At 43.3% G+C, this 16,931-nt stretch overlaps 1 protein-coding gene across 3 annotated transcripts in view; it reads left to right on the top strand.

Moving 5' to 3' along the window:
- Positions 1-16,931, top strand: part of PHF3 (PHD finger protein 3) — a 425,013-nt gene that overhangs the window by 313,812 nt on the left and 94,270 nt on the right. Inside the window, exons 1-2 of one of the 3 annotated variants that reach the window (XM_049776749.1) lie at positions 7,745-7,943; positions 16,292-16,388. The exons of 1 other annotated variant lie outside the window; for it this stretch is intronic. In XM_049776749.1, the coding sequence (XP_049632706.1) occupies positions 16,348-16,388 (41 nt within the window). In that variant the 5' untranslated portion in view covers positions 7,745-7,943; positions 16,292-16,347. Of the gene's footprint in view, positions 1-7,744; positions 7,944-16,291; positions 16,389-16,931 lie in introns of those variants that run through there. One more of the 3 variants, XM_049776750.1, reaches the window with a different exon arrangement.

Raw genomic sequence — 16,931 nt, 5'->3', positions numbered from 1 at the left:
AAGCCAGGAGAGATTTCTGAGCATAAAGCCAGGAGTAACCCCTGAGCATCACTGGTATGGTCCAAAAACCAAAAAAAAAAAAAAAAAGTTTGGGTTTGGTGGACTGAAGCAATAGCATAGCTATAGAGCAGGTCCTCAAACTATGGGCTGTGGGCCACATATTGTATTTGTATCTGTTTTGTTTCTTCATTGCAAAATAAGATATATGCAGTGTGCATAAAAATTAGTTCATAAGTTTTGTTTTTACTATAGTTAGACCCTCCAATGGTCTGAGAGACAGTGAACTGGCCCCCTGTTTAAAAAGTTTGAGGACCCCTGCTATAGAGCATTTGCCTTAAATGTGTCCAATTCCGGACTGACCTTGGTTTGATTCCCAGCATCGCATAAGGTCCCCTGTGACTGCCAGGGGCAATTTCTGAGCACAGAACCAGGAGTTACCCCCGAGCGCCACTGGGTGTGACCCAAGAAAATTTTTTTAAAGTTGGGTTTGGCCATTTCTCAGACTTAATAAGACCACGATGTGGGAAAAAACGTGCCCAGGATCTCCTCCACCCTATCTCAAAAGACTTAATGGGGATACCTATATTTTCCTTATATGTTTAATTTTTTTTGTTTGTTTTTGGGCCACATTGGATGATGCTCAAGGGTTACTCTGGCTATGAATTCAGAAATCGATCCTGGCTTGGGGACCATATGGGATTGAACCCCGATCCGTCCTATGCTAGTGCATGCAAGGCAGAGGCTTTACTGCTTGCGCCACCACTCCAGCCCCATATGTTTAATTTCTTTTTTTTTTTTTTTTTGTAGTTTTTGGGTCACACCCGGCAGTGCTCAGGGGTTACTCCTGGCTTCATGTTCAGAAATTGCCCCTGGCAGGCACGGGGGACCATATGGGACGCTGGGATTCGAACTGATGACCTCCTGCATGAAAGGCAAACGCCTTACCTCCATGCTATCTCTCCAGCCCATGTTTAATTTCTTAATAGCATACTTCTTAGTATATTTATTTTCAAATGTAAAGGTAGTCTCCTTCATCCCTTTTTGTTTGTCTGTTTTAATTCTAATTTTTATTTTTGCTTGTTTTAGTTTTGTTTAGTATGAAATTCTATTAGAATAGTCATGCTTGGAAAAAAAGCTCAGGCCAAAACCAGGACACAGGGATTGCATAGCTTGTCTTTTTTTTTGGGGGGGGTGGGCACACCCGTTTGACGCTCAGGGATTACTCCTGGCTATGCGCTCAGAAATCACCCCTGGCTTGGGGGGACCATATGGGACACCGGGGGATCGAACCGCGGTCCATCCTATGCTAGCGCTTGTAAGGCAGACACCTTACCTTTAGCGCCACCTTCCCGGCCCCATAGCTTGTCTTTTTTACCACCAAATGCATCAACAAAATAATATGGTATTGTTCCTCTTTTCATAGGCACACTAAAATGGAGAAATCTTATGTATAGAAACAAGGTTTTATCTATAGGGATAAGAACCCCTAAACTTTAATAATACAGGGATGCTTTCTACCCTGAATATATGTCATGGGGATTTGACTGAGACCTCAAGTTATCGAACATTGACTGTCCAATCCTGAACCCCAGATCCCAACCTTAGAATTGGCACAGTTCCTCACAGTAGCACCAGGAAGTAGACTACCCCCATGGGAGTCCCTAATACTGATCTGGTACCAACTTGCCCAGGGTAGATTCATATGACACCCTGTGGACAAGGAAACAGCAACTACTTAATCTAAGGGCAGGTTGCCCTACCTCATCACCTAACATTGAGATGATATCAGAAGAGACCCTGTCCTTTAATTTGTGTAAAAACCAAGATCACTAAATATAGAAGACTGACTACAACAGCTGTGACTGAGAACTTCTGGAACCATAAAGACTCTATCCTAGACTTTGTCCTAGATTCTTTGTAAAAATTAAGATCTCCAATTACAGAGAACTGACTTTGACACCACAAATGAGCAGAATATTTCCTAGAACAACAAAAAAAGACTTTAGAGTTTGGCAACGAACAGATCCAAAGCCTGTAATCAGGCTCATGATAGTATGCTTCAATGGCGGAAACATCCTGTATCTCTTAGGCCAGGGGAATTTTCTTTCTAATTTCCCCCAAGACTTGCTATGCCTATACAAAAAAACCAAAACAACAATAACAACAACAAAACCCTCACTATACCAGCCTCCTTCTCCTCTTCCTGTCCTCCTCCTCCTCCTCCTCCTCCTCCTCCTCCTCCTCCTCCTCTTCTTCTTCTTCTTCTTCTTCTTCTTCTTCTTCTTCTTCTTCTTCTTCTTCTTCTTCTTCTTCTTCTTCTTCTTCTCCTCCTCCTCCTCCTTCTTCTTTTTCTTCTTCTTCTTCAATTCATATTTATACCTTTTAAACAGGGCATCCTCCCCCCCCCCCTTTTTTTTTTGGTTTTGGGTCACACCTGTCAGCACTCAGGGGTTACTCAGGGGTTACTCCTGGCTCCTCTACGCTCAGAAATTGTTCCTGGCAGGCCCGGGGGACCATATAGGATGCCAGGATTTGAACCATTGTCCTTCTGCACGCAAGGCAAATGCCCTACCTCCATGCTATCTCTCCGGCCTTTCTCTCTTTTTTTTAATTTTTCTTTATTTTGGGGGGATGGGGTGGGGTTTACACCCGGCAACACTCAGGAGTTACTCCTGGATCTATGCTCAGAAATTGCTCCTGGCATGCTTGGGGGACCATATGGGATGCTGGATGTCCTTCTGCATGCAAGGCAAACACCTTACCTCCATGCCATCTCTCTGGTCTTCTTTTCTTTTTAAAAATCAGAACCACAGAACATGAATCATCTTGTTCTTCCTCATATTTATATGTTTTCTTACAAACTGAGAAAAAAAGTGGATGGTACCAGGGGACAAAGCAGTCTCATGAACAATGAGTGGAAATAAAAAATGATCAATCTTAAATACCCAACTCAAAGCTAATGACAATAGAAACAAGAGACCCAAACAAACCACAACAAGCTATACACAAAAGGGACCTGTTACACTAGCAGTCCAGGGGGTTGGGGGTGGAGGTATGGAATGCATGCTGTGAACAGTAGTAGAGGGAGGTCATCACTGGTGGTGAGAATTGCCCTAATTCACTGTCACTATGTACTTTAAATATAACTATGAAAGACTTGTAATTCACATTGGTTTCAATAAAAATTTTTAAAAAAGTTGTGTTTGTGTCTGTAAATTTCCTGAGCTGCTGTTTATCTGTGAAGCTGTGTATCCTTCCTTCAAACCTGATTGTGAGTCTGGCTGGGTAAAGAGCTCTAAGTGAAGTATTCAATTCCCCACTGCTACATCCCATCACTGCCTTTGGGTCTGAAGGGTTTCTTGTGACAAATCTGCTGTAAATCTTAAGAATGCTCCTTTGTATGTAACTTCCTGTTTTAATCTTGCTGTTTTTAGTATTCTATATCTATGGTTTTCATCATTATGAAACAGGACTTGGGATGCTTTTATTTTACTCTTTAAGTAATACTCTTCAGGGGTCCAGGTTGTGGGTATACAGAGGATGTCACAAGGAATTGATGTTTAAACTGAAACCAAAAACTGATGGCAACCCCTGAGTGCAGTTGGGTGTGGTTCAAAAACAAAAAAGAAAAGAAATCGCTCCTGGCTGGTGTGGGGGACCATATAGGATGTTGGAGATCAAAACTGGGTTCGACCCAGGTTGGCAGCGTGTGAGCCAAATACCCTACCACTGGGCTATGGCCAAACATATTGACTTTACTGGTTTTTTTTTTGTTTGTTTGTTTTTTGGGGCCACACTTGTTGACACTCAGGGATTACTCCTGGCTATATGCTCCTGGCTTGTGGAGGACCATATGGGACACTGGGGGATTGAATTGCTGTCCATCCTAGACTGGTGCTTGCAAGGCAGACATCTGACCTCTAGTGCCACCTCTCCAGCCCAAGATATTGATTTTAAATGACTCTCAATTTCATTTGCAATTTATTTTAAATTTATTATCTTAACCTACCCATTTCTTGCCAATCTTTCAGCTTTGTTTTATACCCAGTGCACTAATCATACTAGTCTTTTCCATTTTCAGAATATCCCATGTTTCTTTTTTTGTTTTGGGCCACACCAGGCCATGCTCAGAACTTATTCCTTTTTTTTTTTTTTTTTTTTTTTGGTTTTTGGGCCGCACCCGGTAACGCTCAGGGGTTACTCCTGGCTATGTGCTCAGAAGTTGCTCCTGGCTTGGGGGACCATATGGGACACCGGGGGATCGAACCGCGGTCCGTCCAAGGCTAGCGCAGGCAAGGCAGGCACCTTACCTTTAGCGCCACCGCCCGGCCCCCTCAGAACTTATTCCTAACAATGCATTCAGATGGTGGGACTTGGGGAACCATATAGGATGCTGGGTATTGAAGAATGGTTGGTAATGTGTAAGGCAGCGCCCTACCTGTTGTAATGGCCCAAGTCATATTTCTTACCACTATATAGTCTAGAGTCAATATCACAAGACTCTTCTTCTGTAGCCTTTCATATGCAGTCTCAGAGTCTCATATACTCAGGTTGAAGTTTCTTCTCAGGTCATATGAAATTATATTTTTGTCCTCCCTTCTTTTGTGGTATGTACTTTGAATTACAATTTTGGATCAAAGAAGTTTCATATACGGGGCTGGCAAGGTGGCGCTAGAGGTAAGGTGTCTGCCTTGCAAGCGCTAGCCAAGGATCAGGACCACGGTTTGATCCCCTGGTGTCCCATATGGTCCCCCCAAGCCAGGGGCAATTTCTGAGTGCTTAGCCAGGAATAAGCCCCGAGCTTATGAGTGTGGCCCGAAAAAACAAACAAACAAACGAAGTTTCATATATAAATTATATATATATATATATATATATATATATATATATATATATATAAATTTATCAGTTAATAACCTGCCCATCTATGAACTGACTGGTGCCTTTTGAGAAAAGCTGTGACTCCTTTTAATGTCTGAAGCAAGAAAACCATATGCCTCATTTGGGCATGGTCTTGCCTAAAAGACCCAGCTTCTGATGCTGTTTTAGAATGCATCATTTCCTATTGAGAACACTGCAGTGTCTTGGGACTGTCTCCTGTCTCGTCAACTCATTTTTCTTTGTCTGCCTGGAGTAGGGATAGCTCTAACTTTTACTTATGACTTTGGAGTAAAGACACTGCATGTGTTGCGTCTCAGCAATTCTCGTGGGTCATAGTACTTTCATGAGAGGAAAACGGGTACAAGAGCGGACGAATATGAAATATGAAATAATTGAGACCACACAAAATGCATTGTATGGGGACCCACAACTATGAGTCAAGAGACAAAATTTACTTTCCAGCTGATGACATTTTAGGCACAACTCTAGTATGCAAAGTATTTTCAGGGAAACAAAGGGCAGAGGATCCTTAGGAGGGACAACACAATGGTACCGGACCCTAGAATCTACATATCACATAACTACCAGATGTAGGTGAGAAAGAGCCCTGCTAGAGGTAAGGCGAAACATGAGAGGAGGTATTCTGGTTTGCAGAAGTTCGCAGCCTCTGGAAAGTAGAATTCAAAAAAGGCAGAAGCTATTGTTAGCACCATGAAGCTGAGAGCAGGAAAAAGCAAGTTGCTGGAACTGGCTTGGCTCAACCTTTGAGTTGCAAATATAGTAGCCAGCAGAGAATGTTGGTACTTTCTTTCTTTTGGTACTGAAATTTCTTTTGACTGCAGGAAAACTGAGGCCGAATATCTGTAGTTAGTAAGGGAGTCAAAGCCAAATAAATAAAAGTAAAGAGATATATAATGTCACAGCCATGTCAGAAATATAGCCAGTAATCCACGCAGAGGTAATGATTGACTTCCACCGACGGGCCTTCTGACTGAATTATTTCTTGGGGAAAATCAGGCACTTCACCAGGAAAGCCAAAAGACATGTCTGGTGTGTGCTTCCCTAATAATGGAGACATCCATGTTACGTGCAATGACAGACCTACCTCCTGTTCCCCACCCCTTATATATTTGGGAATAGGGCAGGCAGTATAAAACTAGTTTTGGGTGGGAGAAGCATGCACTTCACTACTTTGATATATCTTCTTTTTACCCATCCTCAACGCAAAAACAAACCTTGACTTTTATTTTAGTCATAGCTGATGAACCTAAGTGTTAGGCATACAAACAACTGTTCCAGCATTCAGCAATTGGGGATCTATCTTTAACTAGTTGAAAGTTGACTTTAATCAGAGGACTAGTAGTATAGGGGTTACAGCACTTGTCTTGCATGCAGATAACCCCAATTCTATCCTCAACACTGCATATGATTCTTAAGCACTGTCAGGAGTGATCCCTGAATACAAAGACAGGACTAGCTCTGAGCGTCTCACCATGTGAGTCCCTCCCTCCCAACCACCAAAGAAAGTTATAGAACTGGAGCAATACTAACACGAATAGGGTACTTGTCTTGCATGCAGCTGACCCTGATTCAAGCCCCAGCACTCCATGTGGCTCCCTAGCCCCACCAAGAGTGATTCCCGAGCAGAGTCAGGAATAAGCCCTGACCACTGCTAGCTATATGCTCTGAGCATTGCTGGATAAGGCATTACAACAACAACAAAACAAGAACAACAACAACTAAAACCATCAAACTATGTCAGTTTAAATAGCTTCAATAGATCTACCTCTCTTTATCAGTGGCAATATGAGAGTCAGAGGTCAATTATTGAAGCATAATTGCAGATACAGAACATGTGGACCATTTTGGAAAACATCAAGAAGTCGAGACTGGAGCCATAGTTCAAAACCTTACACGCATATGGTGTCCCTGAAGACCACCAGGAGAGATCATTGAGTGCAGAGACAGGAGTGAGCTCTGAACACTGCTGGATGTGACCCACAAATCAAAACTAATAATAATAATAATAATAATAATAATAATAATAACAACAACAACAATAATATCACTCAGTCACAATCTTTAAATGTTTCCCTGGTTTTTCAAAGAAAAAACAGTAACATATACTCGAGTATAAGCCGACCCCTAATTTTACCCTAAAAATTGGGAAAGCTCAGTGACTGGAGTATAAGCCAAGGTGGAAAACGCAGCATCCACTGGTAAATTTCAAAAACAAAAGGGGCCGGAGAGATAGTGTGGAGATAAAGCGTTTGTCTTGCATGCAGAAGGTCGGTGGTTCGAATCTAGGCATCCCATACGGTCCCCCGAGACTGCCAGGAGCGATTTCTGAGTGTAGAGCCAGAAGTAACCCCTGAACGCTGCCGGGTTTGACCCAAAAACCAAAAAAAAAAAAAATAAATTGTGCGTGGGGGGGTCATTTTACTAACCAAAACGCTGCCTTTGCACATGGGACCGTTTCAGGGCGCAGACGCCAAGAGCAGGCCACACCCCCATCACTTCTCCATCTCGCAGTTGAGAGGTGGACGCGGAGGACCTTCGGCACTGCCGCGTCGGCGGAAGGCGGGGAGGACCGAGAGGGGCGGAGCGGCGCGGGAGGGAGGAAGGGTGCGTAGCGCGCAGGCGCGGCGGCGGCGGCCGCGTCCAGGCCCGGGGAACGGTAAACAGTGCGGTCACGTGACAGCCCCTGCTCCCGGCGCCGCCGCCGCCGCACGCTCGGAGCTGCGGGGAGTCGAGCAGCAGCAGCTCGGTCTCCGCGAGGCGAGCGCGGCGAGCGACGTTCGGGCCTGGGCCGCGGCGGCTGCAACGAGGAGCAAGAGGGCGGCGCCGAAGTGGGGTCGCGGCGTCGTCTGCAAGGCGCCGGGGAGCCTCGGGGAGGGAGAGCGGCCGTGGCAGCGACGCCGACGTCCTGCGCGTTCCCCCCCTCGCCGCGGCACCCGCCGGCGCCCTCCTCCTCCTCCTCCTCCTCCTCCTCCGCGGCGGCGGCGGCGGCGGCCTCCATCTTCCTCTCGCTGCCAGTGGTAGCGCTCGTCTGGCGGAGCTGGGTGAGTGGCGGCCGAGGCTGCGATCGGGATCGGGCCCCTTCCCCCCGCCCCCCCAGCGCACACGCACGGCGCCCCTGCGGGTCTCCTCGCCCCCGCCGCCTCTGCGCGCTTCTCCCGCGCCGCCCGCCCACGCTGCTCGCCGCCTCTGGCGCAGCGTCCTGGGCCTCGGCCTCTCCGGGCCTCGCCTCCCCCGCGGCGGCCTCGGGGCCGGCCTGGTGCACCCGCTTGGGCCCCCGCGGGTGAGGGGCCCCCCACCGCCGCCGTGGAGGGCTCCGATCGCTCCTGCAGGCCGGGAAGACGGGAGCCAAGCTGCCAGAAAGGCCCGCCCCGCGCCACCTTTCTCCTCCTCCCCTTCTCTCCCCTAGTCTGGAAAGCGCTGCTGGAAGCTTTGGGCGGCTTTGAGCCCGGGAGCGGGGATGGGTCTTGGTCTTGAGTCAAGTCGCGAGGCCTAGCCTGGACGGCCCCGGCTTTCTTGGGGCAGAGGAGCTGGCCAGCTCCATCCGCCCATCCAGCATTCCATCCCACTCCCGCGCGCTTTTGTGCTCGGGACCCAAACTGTCGACTCCCGCCGCCCGCGGGGGCTTCGCTTGCGTGGCGCAGCCTAGATTATTAGAGAAGCTCGCCCCGGCCTCTCGGTGTCATTGCTGGAGCCACTTGTCGATCCGCGGTGTTGATCATGCTTCATAACCGATCACCTGACCCGGTGGGGGAGAGGGGGGCGGGGAGAGGGAGAAAGAGGAGAGGATGTCGGGAGGGGCAGGTCGTGTGCCTCTTCTTTTCCCCGGGCCGCTTCTCGCCGGCTCCGAAGGCCTTTTCCCATCCCGGGCTTTTCTCGAGATCCGTTCTCGAGGCGCTGGGGTGCGAGCCAGTTTCCGTGCAAGTGCGTGCTTCTCAGTTGCTGTTTAGGAATCTTTTGTAGATGGCGATCACGGGTTGGCATTCGTGTCAGCGACCACAGCGCCTTAATTTTACATCGTCCTAACTTCCTGACGTGGGGCGCTACGAATTGAAAAGAAATGTCCCCAGTTAAGTAAGCAGTTCACCTAGCATTCACTTTGAGTTGAAAGAGAAAAAGCAAAAGGCTACAGTTTTGTTACTCAGGCATTGATACCTCGTTGCATTCTGTTACTAGTTTGGAGTCTAGAGTTGGTGCTCTTCAGGACGCCTCCATTCCACCCTTTCTTGAATGAAGTGTTGGGAATTGTGTTGGCAACTGCATTTTTGCTGTAGATAGAAAAGAGATGTGAGCCGAAGAACTAGGAAATCTTGGCAGCATTTAAACATTCATGTCCCTGGTCCACATGTATACCCTCTTTGAAAAGTTGTGTTGGAATTATTTGAAAGAGTAGTTTTTAATCCTCCCCACTACTTAGATCTTTTCTTCATCAGCCATTCTTTTTCCCCCTTTCTGTTCTTCTAGACATACAACGAATTTCCCATATACTTGTTATTTAAAAATAACACAGTTTATTTCACCATATCAGAGGGGATTTCTAGAAATTTCTGTTACTCTGATTAAGCCACATTTCTAGCAGATGACTTCTACTACACTTAAAATGATGAGAGAAGTGTGAAAGGAGAGAGAAAAAGAGAGAAGAGGAGAGGAAAGAGGAGAGAGAGAGAGAGAGAGAGAGAGAGAGAGAGAGAGAGAGAGAGAGAGAGAGAGAGAGAGAGAAATTGTGTACTAGCAATTCTTGAAGGCCGCATGGCATGCCTCTCCCAGCCCACAGTTCCACTTTTCAAGTGCAGTTTCTTGACTCTACTGGTGATTTGTCTATATGGAGTTAACAGATTAATTAGCAAAGGAATCAGTTTCTTGTGATATTTTTGCATGCTTTATAGGTCCATTATTCAATAACACCAAGTGGAATTTGTAAGGCTGCTTTTGTGTCCTTCAGAATACTAAACTTCCTTATCACATAGAATTTGTTACTAGATTTCATGCCATTGGCATAGACCTCTTAACATAACCTAATCCTATAGCTTAAGCTGCTGTTTTCTATTGGACTTGTCAGATGAGAAGTGATTTGTGTAAATAGGTGAAAATAGCTTCAGTTAATTGTAAATTTTATGAAAAATATTTTGAAAGGAAGCTGTCTTTAAGTTAATTATTTAAGGTCATACTACTAAAGGTCATACTACTAAAATAGTACTGGCAGTACTGGAATGTGCTGATGATTTTTGGGATTAAAATGTGCTGATGATTTTAGGATTGGTTGGTAACTTTAATAGGCAGCAGGTCTTTGGTTATCACAAAACTTTTAAGAGTCTTAGGTTATAGGGAAACAAGTGAATTATGCACACTAGTTTGATTTTGTGGTTACTAGGTAGTGTGACGTAGTATTACAATGCTTATCTTTTTGATTCGTTGTGCCTTAAATGTGCATTTTTAAACGTATTTTTCATTTTTTAACTTTCTGAAGTTAAACCTTAAAATAATTTTAAAGTAAGTAATGTGGGTTATTGATCATCATGTCAAGATTCTGTCTTGCCAATCACTATTTCACTAGTGTCAGGGAGTTGAAGTTCTTTGCTAATATTTTTTTTTTTTTTTTTTGGTTTTTGGGCCACACCCGGCGGTGCTCAGGGCTTACTCCTGGCTGTCTGCTCAGAAATAGCTCCTGGCAGGCACAGGGGACCATATGGGACACCGGGATTCGAACCAACCACGTTTGGTCATGGATCGGCTGCTTGCAAGGCAAACGCCGCTGTGCTATCTCTCCAGGCCCTCTTTGCTAATATTTAAATATTTTCTTTCAACCATATTTCAGGAATTACTTTGACAAGTGGCTGCTAGATATCTTACATTTCTGGAATAGTAATCTAAGACTATTTTTCCTTTCGTTTTGGGGTACCTTTAAGAGTCCTAGAGTATCTTTTTCAGTAGCATACTTTTTCAAAGATTAAACCTCTCAGGTTGTTACATTTATGATACTGTAGCATTTTTTTCAACAGTGAAAGTACTGCGTATCTGAGCTTTCATTACATAAAAGAAAATACTGTCTTAATTCAGTTAAAACTGCCTGAGACCTAAGAACTATTTTTATTTTCAAGAAAAATAGCCTAGATTGAGAAACTTTATAGACCTTAGATGTTAGTTAAATCATTGTATTAGTGTAATAAGGAAAATATTTCAAGAGTTACAAAGAGGGGCCCGGAGAGATAGCACAGCGGCGTTTGCCTTGCAAGCAGCCGATCCAGGACCAAAGGTGGTTGGTTCGAATCCCGGTGTCCCAGATGGTCCCCCGTGCCTGCCAGGAGCTATTTCTGAGCAGACAGCCAGGAGTAACCCCTGAGCAACGCTGCGTGTGGCCCAAAAACCGAAAAAAAAAAAAAAAAGAAAAAAAAAAAGAGTTACAAAGAGAGTTGGACGAGTTCCAAATGTACAAACTAGATATTTACTGCCATTCACTTTGGGGGGGGGGGGAGTTTGGGTCACACCCGGCAGTGTTCAGGGGTTACTCCTGGCTTTGCGCTCAGAAATGGCTCCTGGCAGGCTTGGGGGACCATATGGGATGCTGGGAATGGAACCTGGGTTCGTCCCAGATTGTCCACATGCAAGGCAACTGCCCTACCACTCACTATTTAATTTACATAGCCTGTGGTCAGATTACATTTTTTTTTTTTATCATTTGTACAGTGAAGAGGGGTGAAGAAATAGGTAAAAATTTTAGCCTATTTAGAAGTTTAAACATTGGCACAGATTTCATAAGTTTTTTTGTTTTGTTTTGTTTTTGTTTTTGGGCCACACCCAATGACGCTCAGGGGTTACTCTTGCCTCTCTGCTCAGAAATTGCTCCTGGCTTGGGGAACACTATGGGAATGGGGGAGGGGGGATCGAATCGCAGTTCTGGATGCAGCGTGCGAGGCAAAAGCCCTACCCTTGTGCCATCGCTCCAGCCTCAGATTTTATAACAGTTTTAAATAACATAGTAGATTTTATGGAAAGCTAAGTTGATTTTGTTTTGTTTCAGTTTTGGCCACACCTGAATGTACTCTGGGCTTACCTGCATTCAGTAATCATATCTGGCAGACTCAAGGACTGTGTGGTCTTCTGGACATTGAAACCTTGTTAGATACATGCGAGCCATCCTATCCACTGTACTGTCTCTCTGATACCCTGAGACATTTATTTTATAATTCATTCATAATTTGTGAGCGGGGCATATTAAAATGTCCTAAAATTGAAGGCTAATAATAAATTGTGAAGTTTATAGTAACTTCCAAAATAATAATCATTATATTACATTATCCTATTTTATAGTATATTACATTACATATTTTATATTATACATATTAGGGTAGACATTTTGTCCTTTAGGGGTTGGCTAAGTGCTTATTTTAGAACATATTTTAGATGAAGGACTTCTCATTTTGTATCTTACTATTTTTGAGTTACACCAGTGATGCTCGGGGATTAGTTCTGGTTCTGCACCCAGGAATCACTCCTGGTAGTGCTCTGGGGATTATATTGAACGCAGGTTAGCCAAATGCAAGACTGTACTATCTGTTTTACTCTCTCTCTCCTGCCCTGTCATTTCTAATGTTTTTAAAGATTTCATTAATTATGTATTAAAATAAGAGTATGTTATGGGTATAGAGCACATAAATATGGTAATTAACTTCAAAAATTTTTTTGCTTTTGGGCCAGAACGATAGCATGGCGAATAGGGCATTTGCCTTGCACGTGACAGACCGAGGACTGACCCTGGTTCGATCCCCAGCATGCTATATAGTCACCTAAGCTTGCCAGGAGCAATTTCTTTTTTTTTTTGGTTTTTGGGCCACACCCGTTTGACGCTCAGGGGTTACTCCTGGCTATGTGCTCAGAAATCGCCCCTGGCTTGGGGGGACCATATGGGGTGCCGGGGGATCGAACCGCGGTCCGTTCCTTGGCTAGCGCTTGTAAGGCAGACACCTTACCTCTAGCGCCACCTTCCCGGCCCTAGGAGCAATTTCTTAGTGCAGAGCCAGGTACAACCCCTGAGTGTCACTGGGTGTGATCCAGAACCAAAGAAAATTTTGTTTTTGATTTTGCCACCTTCCCGGCCCTAGGAGCAATTTCTTAGTGCAGAGCCAGGTACAACCCCTGAGTGTCACTGGGTGTGATCCAGAACCAAAGAAAATTTTGTTTTTGATTTTGGATCACATCTCCCAGTGCTCAGGGGTCATTTGAGGGGCAATATGTGGTTCAGGGGATCAGAGCCAAGTCAGTTAGCAAGGCAAACACCCTATCTGCTGTGCTCTCTCTGGTCAAAATGTACTAGTTTGCAAGTGCAGACTCAGGCATTCTTCCCTGGTTTCCAGTCTGGTATAAGGCATAAACTTGGGCGTATTCTATAGTGGTCTGGATCTCGGTTTTCTCATTTATAAATTACAGATAATAATGAGATCACAGGTTGTGAGGAATCAATGAGTAAGGATATGGTATCCATCCCATAATATAACATCACACAATATAACATGTTAAATTGTACTGTTACTTAAATAATAGTTTTTGGCTTTGGTTTTGTGTTTTGGGCCTGCTTGGTGGTGTTCAGGTTTTAATACTCCCAGTTCAGAGCTTGGGGAGAGGGGAAACCATACAAGTCATGCTGGGGCTCAAACTAGGGGTTGGCCCAGGTGGTTCTAGACTCTGCTATTAGTGACATATTTTTCACTTTTTCCTTGGTTAATCCAAACCCTCAGTGTTCTGATACTTGTAAGATACCCTTCTAAACTTTGAAGTTAATTATTTTTTTTGTTAGCCAGTGTCTTTTGCCAGTTTTAGCTGGTACTTGGTAGTTTTTTCCTTAGGTTCTCAGGTGTAGGCTTTGGTCTTAATACAGCAAGTACCTTGGAATTGCTGAGTTTTCAGCTAATAAATTTGGAAGTTCTATTTTCTTGCTATTTCTTACAAAGTCTTGCTAATAGAATTTTAACTGTTGAAACAAACTGCCAGATTTTGAAATGATGTATTGAGCAGGAGACTAGGTTGTTTTGCTATGTAGAGTTAGACTTTTTAGAATTGTCACGTATATCATGACTTAACTATTGATTTTTCTTGATTCTGTCCTGGAAGGACAATTTTTGTTTGTTTTGTTGCTAAGGGCTTACTCCTGGCTCTGTGCTCAGTAATCATTCTTGGTGGGTTCAGGAAGGCACCATGTGGGATGCTGGGGATTGAAACCATCAGTTGTGTGCAAGGCAAGAACCCTACTCACTGTACTATTGTCCTGGCCCTTGGAAGGACTATTATTATTTATTGTTACATTTATTATATGACATCATAGTTAAGAAATTATCTTTACAGCAGAACAGAGTCCTGGTTTTCTGTCACTTGTTCTGTAATATTGGATATGTTTTCTAGCTTTATTTCATTGTGTGGTGGCTGTGATGATTTAATATACATTTATGTTTTAGCAAAGGGTCTGGCACATAATTAACATTCTATGAATTTAATTTTATAAGGGGAGTAGTAAATGCAATGGCTCTTGATTTTTTTTTAATTTTATTATTATTTTTTAAATCTGGGGAAGTATTTCTGTGGGGCATTCTTGTTATAGGATATTTACCAGATGTCAGTATCTTTTCAACAATGAGTTGTGAATAGTGTCTCCATATATGGCCAAATGTCAACTGTTGGCATAATCACCTCTGATTGAGATCTTCTAATATAAAGGTTGTAGCATAGTGTCTGAATGGAATTTTATGTTTTATGTTTTAGTATCATTAGTGGTAGTGGTATTCTTTTTATAGTATTGCTGATTAAAAAATTGCATTGTGGTATGCCTTTAGGATTTGGCAGCTTGATTTAAGATATAGAGCAGGTGCTGGAAGCTACATGCTATGCCATTCTCAGAGCCTTTGCTTTTGCATATTTGCCTTTTTTGCATTTCCTTTTATGCATGTGTCAGTACTACATTTCAGGTGTATATTTTTTTTAAGTTTGGGCCATACTTGCTAATGCTCAGGGGGTTACTTTTGTTCTTTACTCAGGAAACACCATGGGGATACCTGGGGTACAGATGATATAACGAAGATTGAACCCTGGTTAGCCACTTTCAAGACAAGTACCGTATTTTCCAGCGTATAAGACGACCCCCTAATTTTACAGTTAAAACATAGGTTTAGGCCTATATTTGATGTATAAGACAGAATGTTCCTGTGCTGCAACTGTATCTTCTACAGTGAGCCAATCACAACAAGCAAAGGTCCAAAGGTTATACTGTAATAGACGTCCTCTCTGACTCTGGCCAATCTGAGTAGGCTTTTTACAATGTAGATTCCAGGTACAGAACACTGTATAATTTGCATGCATAAAAAGCCTCCTTGGGTTGGCTGAGTTAGAGAGGCGGTCCGAGCAGCCTTGGAGTATTGGTGCAGGATCGAGTTGGAAAATTCGTTTTGTGGCAATATTGAGATGACTTTTGTTTAGCGGCATATCGATACATTTTTTGGGATATACTCGGCGTATAAGATGACCCCTGATTTTCGGTTGACTTTTTTTTGTTTCAAAAGTTGTCTTATACACCGGAAAATATGGTACCTATGGTATTATTGCTTTGGCCCCCTCTATTTCAGATTTTGGATTACATTTCTCCTCATAAGCAAGATCTTCATTTGCCATCATCTGTAGAATGCTTTCATTTTACCACTATTACCTTGTTTAATTTCTTCACGGAATTTATTTTATTTTATTCTTTTTTGCTTTTTTGGGCCACACCCAGTGACGCTCAGGGGTTACTCCTGGCTATGCGCTCAGAAATTACTCTTGGCTTGGGGAACCATATGGGACACTGGGGATCGAACTGACGTTCTTTCTAGGTTAGCGTGTGCAAAGGAAACACCCTACTGCTTGCACCACCACTCTGGCCCCTCTTCACGGAATTTATACTCTCGATAAGTTTCCTTTTACACGAGTATAGATTGTACAGAGTACTTGAGACACGTTCATTATAGGATAACCTATAGGCTTTGACAAATTGGTGATTTATTGGTAAGCTTATGCATACTATTTTTTCATGTTTTGGGCCCACACCTGGCAGTGCTCAGAGTATACCCCTGGCACTCTGTGGTAGTTGTTGTTTTTCATGTTACCCATCCAGTAATGTTTGGGCATTTCTCCTGGCTCTGCTCTCAGGAATCATTTCTGGCAGTGCTCAGTCAGGCCATATGGGATGCTGAGGATTGAACCTGGGTCAGTAGCGAGCAAGACAAGTGCATTACTACCTCTATACTATCTCTCACACCACTAAACAAAAAATTTAAAGCAAAAAATACTTTAGACATAGAATTAACTTTTATTTGCAGTATTCTTATACTTGTTTTTATTTCTTTGTTTTGGGGCCACATCCTGCAATGATCAGAGCTTACTCCTTGTTCTGCGCTCAGGAATCACTCCTGGTGGTGCTCAGGGGACTATATGGGATGCTGGGGATTGAACCCAAGTTGGCCACATGCAAGGCAAGTGTCTTACCTGCTGTAATATTGCTCTGGTCCTTCCAATGCTTAGTTTTAATTGAATGTTGAGTCTTCATACATAGGCTGTCTAGGACTAAAATGCTACTCACAATTAGCATGTGCTGTTTCCTTAAGTATTATCTGCACCTTGGAGGTTCCAAATCACATATTGCCTGTTTTCCTTACCTTGTGAGTTTTATTTTTTTCTGAGATAACAATTTGTTGCCTTTTGATATACACTTTTATATTTTCTGATATGTACTTGTTGTGTTTGTATTATCATCCTTTACTGGATTGTGAATTTGAAATTTTTTTAATGGTAAAAGAATGATAATATTATTTTATAGTAGGTGTTTAAAAGTTTATGACTAAGTTTTAAATTTACCAAACTATTTACTTCTCTGACTTAATTAACTGTAAACTTTTAAACTGTAAAATGAGAAATATGATTTTAGTATTCTGCTTTATGAGTCACTTAAAATATGCCTGTAAAGGCTTGTTGTATTTTTATTAAAATTAAATTCATGTTAGATGGTGAGGAAGTAT

This window comes from Suncus etruscus, chromosome 7 (assembly GCF_024139225.1).
Source record: "Suncus etruscus isolate mSunEtr1 chromosome 7, mSunEtr1.pri.cur, whole genome shotgun sequence".
In the NCBI taxonomy this organism is placed as follows: domain Eukaryota; kingdom Metazoa; phylum Chordata; class Mammalia; order Eulipotyphla; family Soricidae; genus Suncus; species Suncus etruscus.
Note: the sequence above shows the minus strand (reverse complement) of the source record. Positions and strands in the feature narration are given on the sequence as shown.